The sequence below is a fragment of the Myotis davidii genome, unplaced genomic scaffold (genome assembly GCF_000327345.1).
Source record: "Myotis davidii unplaced genomic scaffold, ASM32734v1 scaffold330, whole genome shotgun sequence".
Classification (NCBI taxonomy): Eukaryota; Metazoa; Chordata; class Mammalia; order Chiroptera; family Vespertilionidae; genus Myotis; species Myotis davidii.
Window position 1 is genome coordinate 4,221,827 of NW_006283770.1, and position 15,273 is coordinate 4,237,099.

At 39.5% G+C, this 15,273-nt stretch overlaps 1 protein-coding gene across 1 annotated transcript in view; it reads left to right on the forward strand.

Moving 5' to 3' along the window:
• Positions 1-15,273, forward strand: part of SLC5A12 (solute carrier family 5 (sodium/monocarboxylate cotransporter), member 12) — a 38,233-nt gene that overhangs the window by 7,565 nt on the left and 15,395 nt on the right. Inside the window, exons 4-9 of the mRNA XM_006753957.2 lie at positions 229-296; positions 4,504-4,658; positions 4,763-4,903; positions 7,412-7,541; positions 8,930-9,018; positions 12,812-12,924. Of these exons, the coding sequence (XP_006754020.1) occupies positions 229-296; positions 4,504-4,658; positions 4,763-4,903; positions 7,412-7,541; positions 8,930-9,018; positions 12,812-12,924 (696 nt within the window). The remainder of the gene's footprint in view (positions 1-228; positions 297-4,503; positions 4,659-4,762; positions 4,904-7,411; positions 7,542-8,929; positions 9,019-12,811; positions 12,925-15,273) is intronic.

Sequence of the window (15,273 nt, forward strand, 5' to 3'; positions counted from 1 at the left end):
GGATTTTAGGATAAAAAGTTGGCTTTTAACATTACATGAAATGTATGGACTCAGTGAAAGTATAATTATAGTAAAATAATCTTTGTCAACATGAGAACATTCAAGAGAAAACTCGAATTTGATTTTCATTTGCCCATAACGAACACTGACAAAAATATTGTTAATTTGTACTGGTAAAGCTTGCTTTTCTCAGAAAAACTTCTTTCAATATTCTTTCTCCTTTTGTAGTGACTGGGTTTGATCTCTGGGGCTCTGTGTTTGCAACAGGAATTGTTTGCACATTCTACTGCACTCTGGTAAGTATCTAGCTGTGAAAAAGGATTTAGTGCTATCTCCTAATACAGGATAAGGGCAAATCTCCAGCAGCAGGGCATCTAAATATAGAAATTGCTATTCTAAAATTAAGTAGAAGTATGTGGGCTTATCTGTTGCAGTTTCCTGAGGAAAGTGCTGATGTTTTATTTAAAACTATTTTTGGTAGCAACCATTAGTGGAATTTAAGCTCTGAGCTCATTTGAGGAAGTCACGGCTAAGAGAAGATTTAATGAATTAAAGTGCCTCCTTGATGAGAGGATTAGGTGACCAAATGCAATTTCTTTTTTATTTTTTTAATACTTTTTATTGATTTCAGAGAAAGAGAGAGAGGGAGAGAGAGATAGAAACATCAATGATGATAGAGAACCATTGATCGGCTGTCTCCTGCATGCTCCCTACTGGAGATTGAGCCTACAACCCGGGCATGTTCCCTTGACCAAAATCAAACCCAGGACCCTTTAGTCTGTAGGCCCACTGTCTATCCACTGAGCCAAACCAGCTAGGGCCCAAATGCAATTTCTGAGAAAATACAAATTGCTCAATTATAGTGATTATAAACCATGGTTCGAGTTTATAATTCACTGTGCAATGGTTGAGTAAGCAAGGATGGCTGGTATTTTGTAAACCCGAGCATTCCACAGCTTGCTTTTATCTCTTATTTGTGGAGCTACTATGATAACATTTAACATGTAGCTTTACACATGCTCAGTCTTTAACCAAGAAACCTGGTTGTTATTGGCAACATTTATATAATTGCTATAATTCACTTAGTTCAACAAACTTTCATTGAGTACCTATTATTTGCTACGCCCTGCCATGGGAACCTTTTTTCCTCTAAGCCATTTACATCATATACGGAGACTATAAGTATCCAGCTAAGAATACAACAATGCGTCTTAGGTAGCTGGATTCTCTTTCCTCCTTTCTGTAGAAAACAATAAAGTACTTGCTATATTATCGCATAGCAGACCTACATGTATTTTGGCATTATGTGCATACCACATACTCTGTTAACATATATCATGAGACTATGCAACTTTTAAGTTAATTTATTTTTATTGTAGAAAGTATTATAGATGTCCCCCTTTTTCCCTCCTATTGACCCCCTCCTCCCTGATCCGACTCCTTCCCCAGAATATACTATTTTAAAACGCCTGTATCTCTCTTTTATCATCTTTGCAAATCTCACCAGTTGTTTATGCTACAAAGTTTCCATTCTGTTCTCTCTACCTTCCATTCCAGGCACAATTCTCCCTAAGTTAAAAATAGACTCCTGCTCAATAAGCATTTGGCTTTATCTGAGATTAGTTGTTCTGAGGTACCTGCCTATACAGTGATGAGGAGATACAGTGCTAGGGATGCTAAAGACTGACTTAGCAACAACAGTGAGAGACAGAAAGAGTGGAATAACATCTTCAAAGCAGTGAAATAAAACAATTATCAACCTATAGTTGTGTATTTAGCAAAATGATATTTTAGGAGCTCACTGTGAAGAACCAAGAAAATTGATCACCACCCAGCCAGTGTTGCTCAGTGGTTGGGCATTGACCTATGAACCAGGAGGTCATGGTTCAATTCCTGGTCAGGGCACATGCAGAGGGTTGCAGGCTCAATCCCCAGTGTGTGGAGTGCAAAACTCAGCCAATCAATGATACTCTCTCATCATTGATGTTTCTAGCTCTCTCTCCTCTCCTTTTCCTTCCTCTCCGAAATCAATAAAAATTTACTTAAAATAAAAATTTATGGCAAAATTTCAAGGGAACTCATTTAAATAAAATGATCAAAGTGGAAAAATGGAATTAAAACAAAGCAAAACCTCAACTGATTTATGCAAGAGAAGAGGGAAAAAAAACCCAAACAAACAGAAAAAGTAAAACAAATAGAAACCAAAAAGTAAGATGTCAGAAACAAGTAAGGATCGTTTAATCATCACAGTAAGTTAAAATGAACTAAATGGACTATTAAATTGGTGTCAGTTCTTCCCTCTACCCTGCTAGCTTCTGGCAGATTAAAACATCCATTTCTTCATGCCACTTGACTGACCTAATTCTCCCCATTGTTTACATGATAAAGCATAAGCTTCTTAGCCTAGTGTTGAAAGTCTTTCCTTAAGTGAATAAATCCACCCTTCTAATCTCTTCCCACCACACCTCTGTCCCTTCTCCACACTCTAGCCAGGTAAGGGGCTCCAGTGTCTCACCAAAATGGTGGGCTCTTTATCTAACATGTTTGCTCAAACATATCGCAGTCTCTTTACACGGATAATCCCATGGCTGCATAGCCTAAGACAACGGAAAGATAGTAAAAGAATAAGAAGTGATTAATGATCCCTGCCCCAGGGGAATGCACTCTAGGAATGTAAGCCCTGATTGTAATCTAGTAAACGCAATTTAGGAAAGTAAATGAAACAGACTGATTAAATATTTCAGTGACGCTCATGGTACAATGATGAAGCCTGTGATCTTTTCACAGAAGTTCTTGACACTCTGGAGGAGTAGCAAAGGAAGATCATTCTATTTTTTTTATTGTTAAAAATACCACGTGCTTTCTCATAGTGCTATTCATTTCCAAAGCTCTTCTATTTTTAGTTATCTATTTATTTTTTATATATTTATTATTGAAAGTATTACCTATATCCCCCCTTTTCCACCCTTAACCCTTCTAGCCCACCCCCACCCCCAGCCTCAGGCCTTCAACATCCTATTGTCTGTGTCCATGGGTTATGCATATATGCATACTAGTTCTTTGGTTGATCTCTTTCCACCCACCTACCCCTGCCTTCCACTTCATTCAATCTTTCCTAATTTGCTTGTTCCATCTTCACCATTGTTCTGAGGGACTTTATACCTAGATGATTCTAGCAGCTTCTTTCTTTCCTGTTTTCTTCTGGTTCACATGTTCTCAACTAGAACTGTAAATTAACGTCACTTGGGAATTGTGCAAAAAACACTCTGAGGACTGGTTTCTATCCCAGATCTCAAGTTTCCTCCCGGGGATGGGGCGCAGACATTGTTCTTTGTTTGTTTGTTTGCTTGTTTCCAGTTTCTCCAAGTGACTCTAAAGAGCAGCCAGGTTTGATAACCCCCTTTCTAACCTTTTGTCCAATCACACTGTGTTCTATGGTTAGATCCATCTTCCTGACACTCTAGTTTGTTCATCTCACTATTTGACCAGCCTCCAGCTCTTAAGACTCCTTTCTCCATTCATATCCAGATTCTACCATTCCTTCCTAGTTCTTCTCTTCTTTCTAACTATTCTACCATCTTGGCTTTCCAAAATTTATTCACTGTCACTACAAAAGAAAAGAAATCTCAGGGTGCACAAGTCAGACATGGGTGATTATCCTCAATTTCCTCACTTTCTCCTCAAATGTATTCAATTAATCACAAGCTATGTTGGTTTTACCTCCCAAATATCTTTGAAATCCATCAATTTCTATTTCTTCAATTGCAGTCATTTTGCACATGGGCTACTGAAATAAACTCTAAGTAGGTCTCTCAACTTTTCTCCTGTGGTCCTTGCAATTTATTGTCCTCACAATCATCACTGCAACTACTGAGAAACAAAGAAAAGCTTTCATTATATAAATCTATTTAATGTTCTCTTATTGCTCTTGAGAAATCATTTAAGGGGCCTTGTCAAAATCTGGCCTCTAGCAAATTCAGCAACCTCCCTTTGGGCATTCTATATATTCCTCAATCTGTACATTCTAGCTCTCTTACTTCCTCAGGCAGCTTCTCCTTGCTTTACACATGCTGCTCCCCTTTCCTCATTGTCCTCTGTCCCTGATAAATTCCTACTCACTCTTCAGAACTTAGCTCTAGTGACACTTTCACAAGACCAGGTCAGGACTCCCTGCTCTATGCTTTAATAGGAACCCTTCCTTTTTAATTGCACTTTCCACAGTTTTAAGTAAAATGTTACATTATTGTTTAGTATCTGCTTCTCCCACTGGATCCTAAACTCTGAAATTAAGGAAGAAATCTGTCCCTCTTCATCCCATGCTTAACATCATAGTTGACACATAAGAGGGGCTCAGCAACTGTGCTGAAAAAAAGAAGAAAAGGGAGAAAGAAAGGAAGAGGAAGGAAGGAAGAGAGAAGAAAGAAAGAAATATGGTTCATATTTATAGCGATGGAAGCTTGCAGGTTTCATTTTTAGAACTCTCACCCTTTCTCTCCATTTCAGGGAGGACTGAAGGCAGTGGTGTGGACAGATGCATTCCAGATGGTGGTCATGATTGTGGGCTTCTTAACAGTCCTCATTCAAGGATCGGCTCAAGCTGGTGGATTTTACAATGTATTAGAGCTATCAGCAAATGGATCTCGACTGCACATAATTGAGTATGTCCAATGCTACTTTTTCCATGTTTTATAAAGATTTAGCTGCATGATCTAATCCCCTAAAAAAAAAAATCTTTGTTCACTCACTTCTCCCTGCCTTGTAGCTTTGATGTCGATCCCCTCAGGCGGCACACTTTTTGGACCATTTCAGTGGGAGGAACTTTTACGTGGCTTGGGATCTACGGAGTTAATCAGTCAACCATCCAGCGATGCATTTCTTGCAAAACAGAGAAGCATGCCAAGCTGTAAGTTACGGATAAAGAAACATCTCTGTTTTCTCTGCCCTTATTGGGTACTCATCATATGCTTCCTAATGTTGTGTGTGTAGAAAAGAGACAGAGAAACAGAAAGATTCATTTAATTCTTCCAACAATATTTTGAAGCATGCATTACTATTCCCATCTTGGTGAGGAAGGGGTAGAGCCGGGGTTTGGCCTTAATAGTCTGTCTGCCATCACTCTCCATCATTTCCTGCCTCCATTTATTGAGAAATAACTCGGTTAAATTAGGTGTGGGTGGTGAGTGATGCAGAGGTAAGCAGCACGTATTTCTTACAGTTTCTGTGACAAGTTGACCTTTATCACTGATTTGATTCAGCATGGCTATCCCTTTAAAATGTCCAAGGGGAGGTTGAAAAAGAAGACAATCCAAGGTAATGAGGCAGGTCAGAATGGGGCTCTCGGGGCTCCAACTCCCACCAGTCCCTGCCAACCAGCCCACGCTCTCCAGTGGGGACCACAGGAAGATACACACTCTTTTGCAAAACTGATGGAAACAAACTAGCATAGCTTCTATCCCCATTGCTGCTGTCCAAGGTTCCAGACTCCCCTGACTTGTCAGGATGCCCTCAACTTTTCTTAGAGTGAGAATCAGTTGCTGTGAATATTCCTGCAACTGATTTTAAAGTACTTTCAATGCAGTTTCTTAGGTAGACTGAAAAAAAAAAAGATAAAATTGCCTGGGCATGGTTTACCATGTTGTAACTTGCATTCTAAAAGGGAATATATCCCTTTACATGTTTCACACATTCTCAGAAGTGAAAGTATTATCTAGTGTTTCCACAATTCACTAGTAAGACACTTATATCCTATGATAATAAATAGTATTAATAAATCCTCTACACACATAATCATCACCTTATCAAATAGCTGAATTTCTGAAAATGTATTTAAGATCAAATGTGTCTTTGATCTTGATATTCATCTAAAATTAACAGTTGTTTAAAATTCTGCTTTAAATGAACTAGAATTGAAGGTATCATTTATCTGTTAGCACTGCTGGCAGGAAGTGGTGCTCTGAGGGTAGGAGAAGTTGATGTAGGTTATAAGACCCTTCTCAATGCCATCCCATCTCCCAGCTCAGACCAGCACATCCAAGCACAGTCACTTATTTTCCATTCCCATTGCCTTTGTTTACTTTCTTTATATTTCTTATCACATCAAAGATAATCTTATTTATTTAATTGATGTCAGCAGTTATTACTTGCCTCCAGTCCCAGAATATCTGGCTCCATGAGGGTGGCTTCTGTGTGCTCACTGCTATATCCCACGCACTCAGAAGAAGCTGGTACACAGAGTTGCCTGGATGGAGGAATAGTGTGAGTGCAACCAATGCCATACATAAGTATTGGTCACCTTATGTATCAATTGTATTCCCAAAAGGCTATCTCTAATTCAAACCCCTACCAATAAAAACAAACAAACAAAACTCAAAGGTAAACATGGCTAGACTACTCCCAAGGAAGCAACTTTTGAGATAAGACCCTTTGCTAATGTAAATCATGTAAAATAAAAACTTTTCAATGGGATAATTATTGAACTTATTTGCTTCATAAATAAGTACTTTGATTGAAGGGTTTTGTGAAAGTTAGGTATAGCTGTACAGCACAGGTTTTAGGGGCCTTTGAAATGAATGTGTGCCCTTACAGTTGAATGTGGGTGGATTTAATTCCCTTCAAACAATGAGTGGATCCAAGAAAATGCTCAGTGTTGCTCTCCTGGTCCCTGCAACTAGAGACAGATTGAGATTTATTCTCTCAGACCAATGTAAAGTTAGCCTACTTTCAAGTCTCCTCTGAGATTAAGAAAATGAGTAATTGACTTTCAAAGGTCAGTCATAAATGCAAAATAACCACAGCATGCTGCAAAATTATATGCATAATTATCATTAAACATATCTGTGTATCACACAATAAAACAAATTGCTCCCAAAAAAGATAGGTAAAATGACCTTGGGCTTTTCATACTTTCTATTGTCTCTTTAAAAAACACTTCAACTTTCATCTGAATGAATCTCCAAAGTGTGTATTTCCAAAACTTGTCTATGCCTACATTTATCTTCTTATCCCTCTGGAAGGAAATATGTTAAAATGTAAGTTGGCTTTTTGACAGTTTTGTTAATTGAGTGGAAGGAACATCACTTGAAGCTATATATGAATGATTGTTACTTGAAATTTCATCTAAGAAAATAGATCTCACACCACACATTGAGGTTTTGCAGAAAAACTCCCAATTTCAAAAAGAAAATCAATCAAAAATCTATTTCATTCAACTGTTGTAATCAGTCTAAAATATGTAATGTCAAACACACAGAAAAGCAAAAATATAAGATGTAATAATTCTTGAAGACTGTAGACTGTAGAATTTTATTTTTAAACAAAAAGGTGCCCCAAAATTTTACAGTGAGTGTTTGGTGGTGACCTTCCCAATAATGTGGCATAGAGGCTACAAATAGACCCATGTGTTCTCCTCTAGAGCCTTGTACTTCAACCTGGTGGGTCTCTGGATTATTCTGGTGTGTGCTGTCTTCTCTGGCTTGATCATGTACTCCTACTTCAAAGACTGCGACCCTTGGACTTCTGGCATTATCTCAGCGCCGGACCAGGTACATGTTTCCTTGGGCAATGGCTGAAATGAGCATGTTTTTAGCCATTGATGGGTAATGTTGGAGTCTTTCTCTTTTTCACCTGTATCTATAACCACTTTCCACACCCCAAAGATTAGATGGCTTTCCTCTCCTCTTGGGTATATTACCACATATGTGGTTCTAATATAAGGGAATAAACATGTAAAAAGAAGGTACCTCACCTTTTCCTTGAAGACAAGGCCAGGAACTAGGACAAGGCTGAGGAGAGAGGAAGGTGTGACTAATGAATGGGTTTGGTTGTCAATGCTACCAGTAGGTTGTGGGTTCAATTCCCAGTCGGGGAACATGCCTAGGTTGCAGGTTTGGTTCTGGCTAGGGCATGTGTGAGAAGCAACAGATTGATGTTTCTCTCTCACTCTCTCTTTCTTTCTCTTTCTCTCCCCCTTCCTCTCCCTGAAATGAATAAACAGATCATCAAGTGAGGATTAAAAAAATTATTTAAAATATTTTTAAAAACCTCCCTTTGTGGGCAATATGATCCCCTATATATTCAACTGTCTTACTGTATCCTCTGGGGACTTCCCTCTCACAAATATGGCTACAAAGTACAACTGTAACACCTAGATTCTCTGAAAACCTGGAGGGTTTTTTTTGTTTGTTTGTTTGTTTGAAAACATATTTTTAGTAATTTCAGAGAGGACGGGAGAGGGAGACAGAGATAGAAACATCAATGATAAGAGAGAATCATTGATCAGCTGCCTCCTGCACTTTCCCCACTGGGGATTGAGCCAACAACTGGGGAATGTGCCCTGACCTGGAACGGAACTGTGACCGCCTAGTTCAGTGGTCGGCAAACTGTGGCTCGCGAGCCACATGCTGCTCTTTGGCCCCTTGAGTGTGGCCATGAAGTTTCAATCACACCATACGTGCACACCCTCACGTGGTATTTTGTGGAAGAGCCACACTCAAGGGGCCGCAGTTTGCCGACCACTGGCCTAGTTCATAGGTTGTTCCTCAACCACTGAGCCATGCCAGCTGGGCTAAAGACCTGTTTTAAGCATTTGTTTCTAGGGTTTAATTGCTAACTTTAACAGTAAACAAAAAATATCATACTTTACAAAAAAAGAAAAATTTTAAATTTGTGAACCTTCTAAATTTTGTCCAGCCCTTTTTCCTAATACTGTCTTTCTACCCCTTCCATGCCCCTACAGCTGGACCTCAGGTCCATGGAATTGGATTGATCATAACATCATTTGCTAGTATGCAGCTACCTTAGTCGAGGCAAACTCCTCTATTACTATTACTTTTGTATTTTTTTTCACCTTCTTTTGCTAAAAAGCTACATTCTCACATTTCAGACACTGCTGATGAGACCACTAATCCTATCTTGTTTGCCTCCACTTCAGCTGATGCCGTACTTTGTCATGGAGATATTTGCCACGATGCCTGGGCTACCAGGACTTTTTGTGGCTTGTGCCTTCAGTGGAACTCTGAGGTTAGTGCTGTGATGATAATGATGGTGACTGTGAGGATGATAAGGGGATGGTGGTAGTGATCACTAGTATTTACTATTTACTGTGTGCCAACTGCCCTGCTAAAGGCTTTATTTGTATTTTCTCATTAGTTGCCACACTTTACATGCAACTGAAACTTTACTCATATTATCATCAGTTTATAGATAAGAAATGGAAATTTAGCAAGGTAGCTAAAACTTACCCAAGGGGTCATAGTAAACTGCAGGGGCAGCATGTAAGCCTAGGTCTGAGCCTACACTAGACCTCTCTGGTTATTTTCTCAATCTTGTCTGATGCCCACTCTCCTACAATTTCATATCACCTTATCACAAGGCAGCTCACTTGGTGGCATTTATCATTCAGCAGATCTCTCCTTTGCAATCCATTTTCCTCATTTTCAATAGCACACTCAGGCAGCTAATAACATCCATCCTCCACGTGTAGACATTGTTCTAAAGACAAAATTATTCATACATTTATTCAGGCACATATTTTAGAAGGTTTATATTATGTCAGACACAGTTAAAAAATGGAGGTAGGGATACTGTGCAGAAACAAGACTGGCATTGCTGTCATATGGAGTTTGCATTCTAATTGACATGGAAGATAAACAATATATAAGTGAACAAAATAAACTAGATATAGTTTGATAATGACAAATAATTTAAAGGAAATAACAGAGTGATATCTGAGAGAGAGGAGAGGCCTGGGGGTTATACTTTTAATAGGGTCTTTAGGGATCTCCCCTTTGAGTCAGTGACTTTTGTGTTGAGATCTAAAGCATGTGAAAAAGCCAGATATTGAAGAGCATGGGCAGGAACCTGTACAGGCAGATAGAAGAGCAAATTCCAAAGTCCCTCCCCAACCCCCAAAGAGAAATTGCATAGAATATTTTAGGAATGAAGGGAAGAGTTAAAGCATGAGAAACTGTGAGGAGAGGAGAGAAGAGGAGAGGAGAGAAGAGGAGAGGAGAGGAGAGGAGAGGAGAGGAGAAGAGAAAAGAGAAGAAAAAGAGGAGAGGAGGAGAGGAGAGGAGAGGAGGATGAGTTTGAATTGGTGAGCAGGCATCAGATCATGGAGACCTTCATGAAATGGTAGAGTTGGCATTTCAAATGAAATGGGAAGGCATTAGAAGGTTTAAAGCAAGGGAATGAGTGATGTCATACAGTTAAGACTCAGTTTTCCATGTGGGGAAGGGTCTATAATAAAAGCATGAGTGGTGCAAGTGAGTGACCTGTTAGGAGGCATTTGTCTTAATTTAGGTGAGAGATGATAATGATTTGGAGGGGCAACCGTGTTAGGAGCAATGCTCTAAAACAGTAAGATAGTGTCATTATTTTCCTTTGAGCCGGACCCACTGCCTTCCTCCACAAGTAGACATTATTCTAAATTCAAAATTATTCAGAGAAATATTTTAGAAGGTTTATATTATGTCCCTTTATGAAGCAGAGACTCAGCTGGTGGGAAAAGTCTTGTTTCCTTTCTTGGAGCTCAATTGCAAAGAATCAATTACAGAATTGTTAAAGGCCAATTTTAACATAATTACTTTATCAGGGTCAAAATTCTAGAAGTTTCAGATCATAAAAGTAAAAATTTTATATCTTATACCTCAAACCCCTTGTCACAACCCACTATATTAATCAGTGTTAATGATTTCTTATTAACAAATCAGAACATTTTTTACTTATGTGAACATATATACCTTTTAGTGTACAAAAAAGAGATCATATTGTATACACTGTTTCTTTTTTCAGAACATTTAAAAATATTTATTGAATTTATTGGGGTGACAATGGTTAATACAATTATATAGGTTCAAGTGTACTAATTTTTTTTGCAAATTGTTATTTATTTTCATTTATTTTTTAAATTAAATAATAAAATATTCACCACCACTGGGGCTCCAGGGAAGTTGTTAGGCCTGCACCACACTCACTAGGCACCTGCAAGGACCCCTGTCAGTGGCAAACTGTCTTTTATTAATTAAAAATTTTTAATGTTGACATAATTTTAGGTGATACCCTTTCCCCTGCCCCCTTTTCCTACCTCCATCCACCCCTCCTCTCCCTCTCTAGGCCCTCACCAAACTATTGTCCTTCCTTTTTTACAACCAAGTAGTATTCCATGGTGTAAATGTACCACAGCTCTTAAAAAATGTTTTTTATTAATTTCAGAGAGGAATAGAAAGATAGAAACATCAATAATGAGAGAGAATCATTGATTAAGTGCCTCTTGCATGCCACCCACTGAGGATAGAGTCCGCAACCCAGGCATGTGCCCTGATCAGAAGTGAACCCTGACCTCTTGGTTACTGAGCCACACCAGCCGGGCTACCACACCATAGCTTTTTTATCCACTCATCTACTAATGGGCACTTGGACTGCCTCCAGATCTTGGCTATTGTAAATCACACTGCATGAACATAGGGGTGCATATGTTCTTTCTGATTGGTGTTTTGAGATTCTTTGGATATATTCCTAGAAGTGGTATCCCTGGGTCCAAAGCAAGTCCCATTTTTAATTTTTTGAGGATCTAGAACTATTCAAACTAAAATGAATGGCTCTATTATTCTGCATTATCAAAGAAGAAAAAGTTTGAATTTTTTTTTTTTCATATCTTTGGTGCAGCCATAGCAAGTCTTCAGATGTGCAACGGAGGATAACAAAATAACTACTCATGAATGTCCATGGAAAACTGAAAATAGCTAGCCAGGCTTCATTCATTAGCTTGTTTCTGTTCCAGAACTTTGGTTTGTGGTTGTGATTTTGCATCAGGTGAATTATAATGGTTATCTGTTCTCTGGCTGAGATATTCCTGGTCTCTATAAGGAATTCAATAAGATTCCATGTCACTCCACAAAGAAAACCGCAACTTTCAGGTCCTCTGTCACCTGAGTGAGTTTTAAGGCCATACAACTGAATTCTGATTGGAAAGTCAGAACTTTCCTCAGTTTAGGTCTTTGGCTCCACCCCAGTCTTACTCTTTGTCTTTTACTCCCTTACTAATTACACACGAGCCACTCTCATGGCTCCAGGTTATTGAATGCAAGGAGCTTTCAGGAATTTATATGTAAGTTTCCTTTTGTTCTAGAACATCATTTCCCCAATATGCATGGGTGTCTTCAGTGCTTACCGTAACCATCAATTCCCAAGGGGAGAATCTTTTAATTTCATATTGGTTTAGGTCTCTGAGAGACATGTTGTCATAGCACTTTGTTATTTTCCTTTGTCACAGTTTTTACAATTGTTATCAATTACTTAATTGGTTGTTAAATTCCCCTGTGGCCAAATGAAGTGGGAGATCTTTGTCTTTCTTGTTCACTATTGTATGCCTAGTGCCCAGCATGAATAAACAGATGCATGAACGGTATTGATGAATGAGTGAATCATTACTGAATGGCAAAGTGAACGGACACCTGGGTTAGGGCAGTCACCACCTCTTGCTTTAAATCCAATCTAAGCTGTCCCCACCTTGCCACACCCAAGCAAACATCCACATACACAATCTCTGTTACTCTCTGCTAACTCATTTAATATATTATTAAAAGAAATTAGTTGGAGTTAAAACATGAAAAGCTAGCTTTTTCAGTGGACTTTGTGGAAGAATTAAAGAGCATTAAGCACAGAAGCAGCGTTGAAGAGTGAGTAGATAGGCTATGTGGTTCCCCAGGAGTTCTGTTTTCCTAGAGCCCTTGTCTATTTGCCCTGGAAAACTGCAAGCTGGTGGCTTAGCTTTATTTACCTGGACTATGTTCTCGCTTTTCTCTCCCTGTAGCACCGTGGCTGCCAGCATCAATGCCTTAGCAACAGTGACCTTTGAGGATTTTGTCAAGAGCTGTTTTCCCCATCTCTCGGACAAGCTGAGTACCTGGATCAGTAAAGGCTTATGTAGGTATAGCCAGGGGGTCTTAATTCCATGTCATAAAATGTACATGTGGTACATGTCAAAATCCTGCACATGCTATTCAGGACACATGAGGAATCTCACATATAGATTCTTATACTTGCAAAGATACTAGGAGGGTACCAGCTAGCTTACCTTTCACCATCCTTATTTTTTTAAAAAAATATATTTTATTGGTTTTTTACAGAGAGGAAAGGAGAGAGATAGAGAGCTAGAAACATCGACGATAGAGAAACATCGATCAGCTGCCTCCTGCACATCCCCCACTGGGGATGTGCCCGCAATACAGACACATGCCCTTGACCGGAATCGAACCTGGGACCCTTCAGTCCACAGGTCGACGCTCTATCCACTGAGCCAAACCGGTTTCGGCCATCCTTATTTTTGACCTCCTTTTGTGTTTAGCCTACATCTCAGATTCATCAGATCAGTATCTTTTGATTATGCTCTGCATCGATCATATTAGTTCCTCTACATGGGAAGATATTCTGATCACTGTGGCCAGTCCCTTTCTAAAATCAAATTCTTTCCTAAAGAATCCTTCATTACCCAACTCCCAGTAACCTCACCCCAAATAAGAATTTCTCTTTGTTTAATCATAAAATTGCATATTACATTTTTAATCACAATAACACTTATTATCTTGAATTATACTTTTATACATTTTACTTCTAAATATAAACAAGCTATATGCTTATTTACTTATAAAAAATGTAGGTATTTTGGAAAACATATGAACTTGAAAAATTATAGCTACTAATTGTGTCACCTCTTTTTAGCTTAAAATTTAAAAATGTTTCTATTGTTATCTTTTTTAAAAAAAACACACACACACACACAGACACACAAAAAAAAAACATTGGCTATTTCTGTGTAGTTTTTCTTTTAGGTTAACTTTAAAATAATATATTGCATGTTACCTAACTGTACTCTCCCCCATGGCATTGCATTAAGCCTAAAAGTGTATTTGGGAAGAATTGACATTTCTGTATAAGTTTTACGTCTAAATAATAATTTATTTTTTTCCATTTAATAATATAACAATTTTTATTCCAGATATTAATTATACCCATGTCTTTTTTTCCTCCTGCTTGACCTCCTCTCCTCCTCCTCCTCTTCTTCTTCCTCTTCCTCCACCTCCTTTTTCTCTTCTTCCTTCTTTTTTTCTTCTTTCATTGATGTTATCAACGAGATGCTTTCCTCATATTTCCTAAACTATTTATGATCAATGTGGAAAAGCTATATCTTTTTGTTTTTGTTTTATAAAGCATATATTGCCAGGAGCCGGTCCATCCTTGCTGTTTCAAGGGACCTGGCATATATGGCATACTGTTCTTATGATATTTGCTCACCTTCTTGGCACTATGTGTTTTAACCAAGGTCACCTCTCCGAGAAAGGTTGTTTCCCCAGGTAGAGATTTTCCCCTGAAGTTAGGGAGGGAATAAAACCCCTTCACTAAGTGCCAGGCGGGTAATTAATCTCTTTAACTACGAACAATCATGCTTAAGCTACATAATCTTTACTTCCTGGAATGGAGATAAGCAACGCCCTAACCTTTGGAATAGAGATTGATAGGATTGGAATCAACGGGTATAAATACAGATGCAACAAGACAATAGGAGACAGAACTTAGAACACAGAACTTAGAGACAGAAGAACTTCGTGGGAGAGAACATGGCAAAAGATCCTGGACAGAACCTGGCTACAGAACTTGGTTGGAGAACCTCGACAGAACCTGGCTGAAGACCACGGCTACAGAACCTGGTGACCGAACCTGGCTGGAGAACCTAGCGAGAGAACATGGCTACAGAACCTGGCTGGAGAACCTGGAGAATGTGGCTGGAGAACCTAGCAAGAGAACATGGACACAGAACTTGGCTGGAGCTTGTGGCTTGAGATCCTGGCTAGGCTGCTGATCAACTGAATGCTGCCTCCGTGTCATTACTTCTTCACCGACTCCATCCACCCCTTTGGGGAACCCTGGACCTGCTGGGGCTGGACCCCAGCATCTGGCGCCCGAACAGGGACCCCTAGGTAAGCGCCCCGCACTCGGGACGGATAGGACTCCACCGCAGGAAGAGGGTGGATAGTCTTCGCCGACTCCGTCCACACCTTTGGGAAGCCCTGGAACAGGATTCCCCTAGGTAAGCCCCCCCCCCCTATTGGGAACCCCCACATTCGGGACGGATAGGACTCCACCGCAGGAAGAGGGTGGATAGTCTTCGCCGACTCCGTCCACACCTTTGGGAAGCCCTGGAACAGGATTCCCCTAGGTAAGCCCCCCCCCCCTATTGGGAACCCCCACATTCGGGACGGATAGGACTCCACCGCA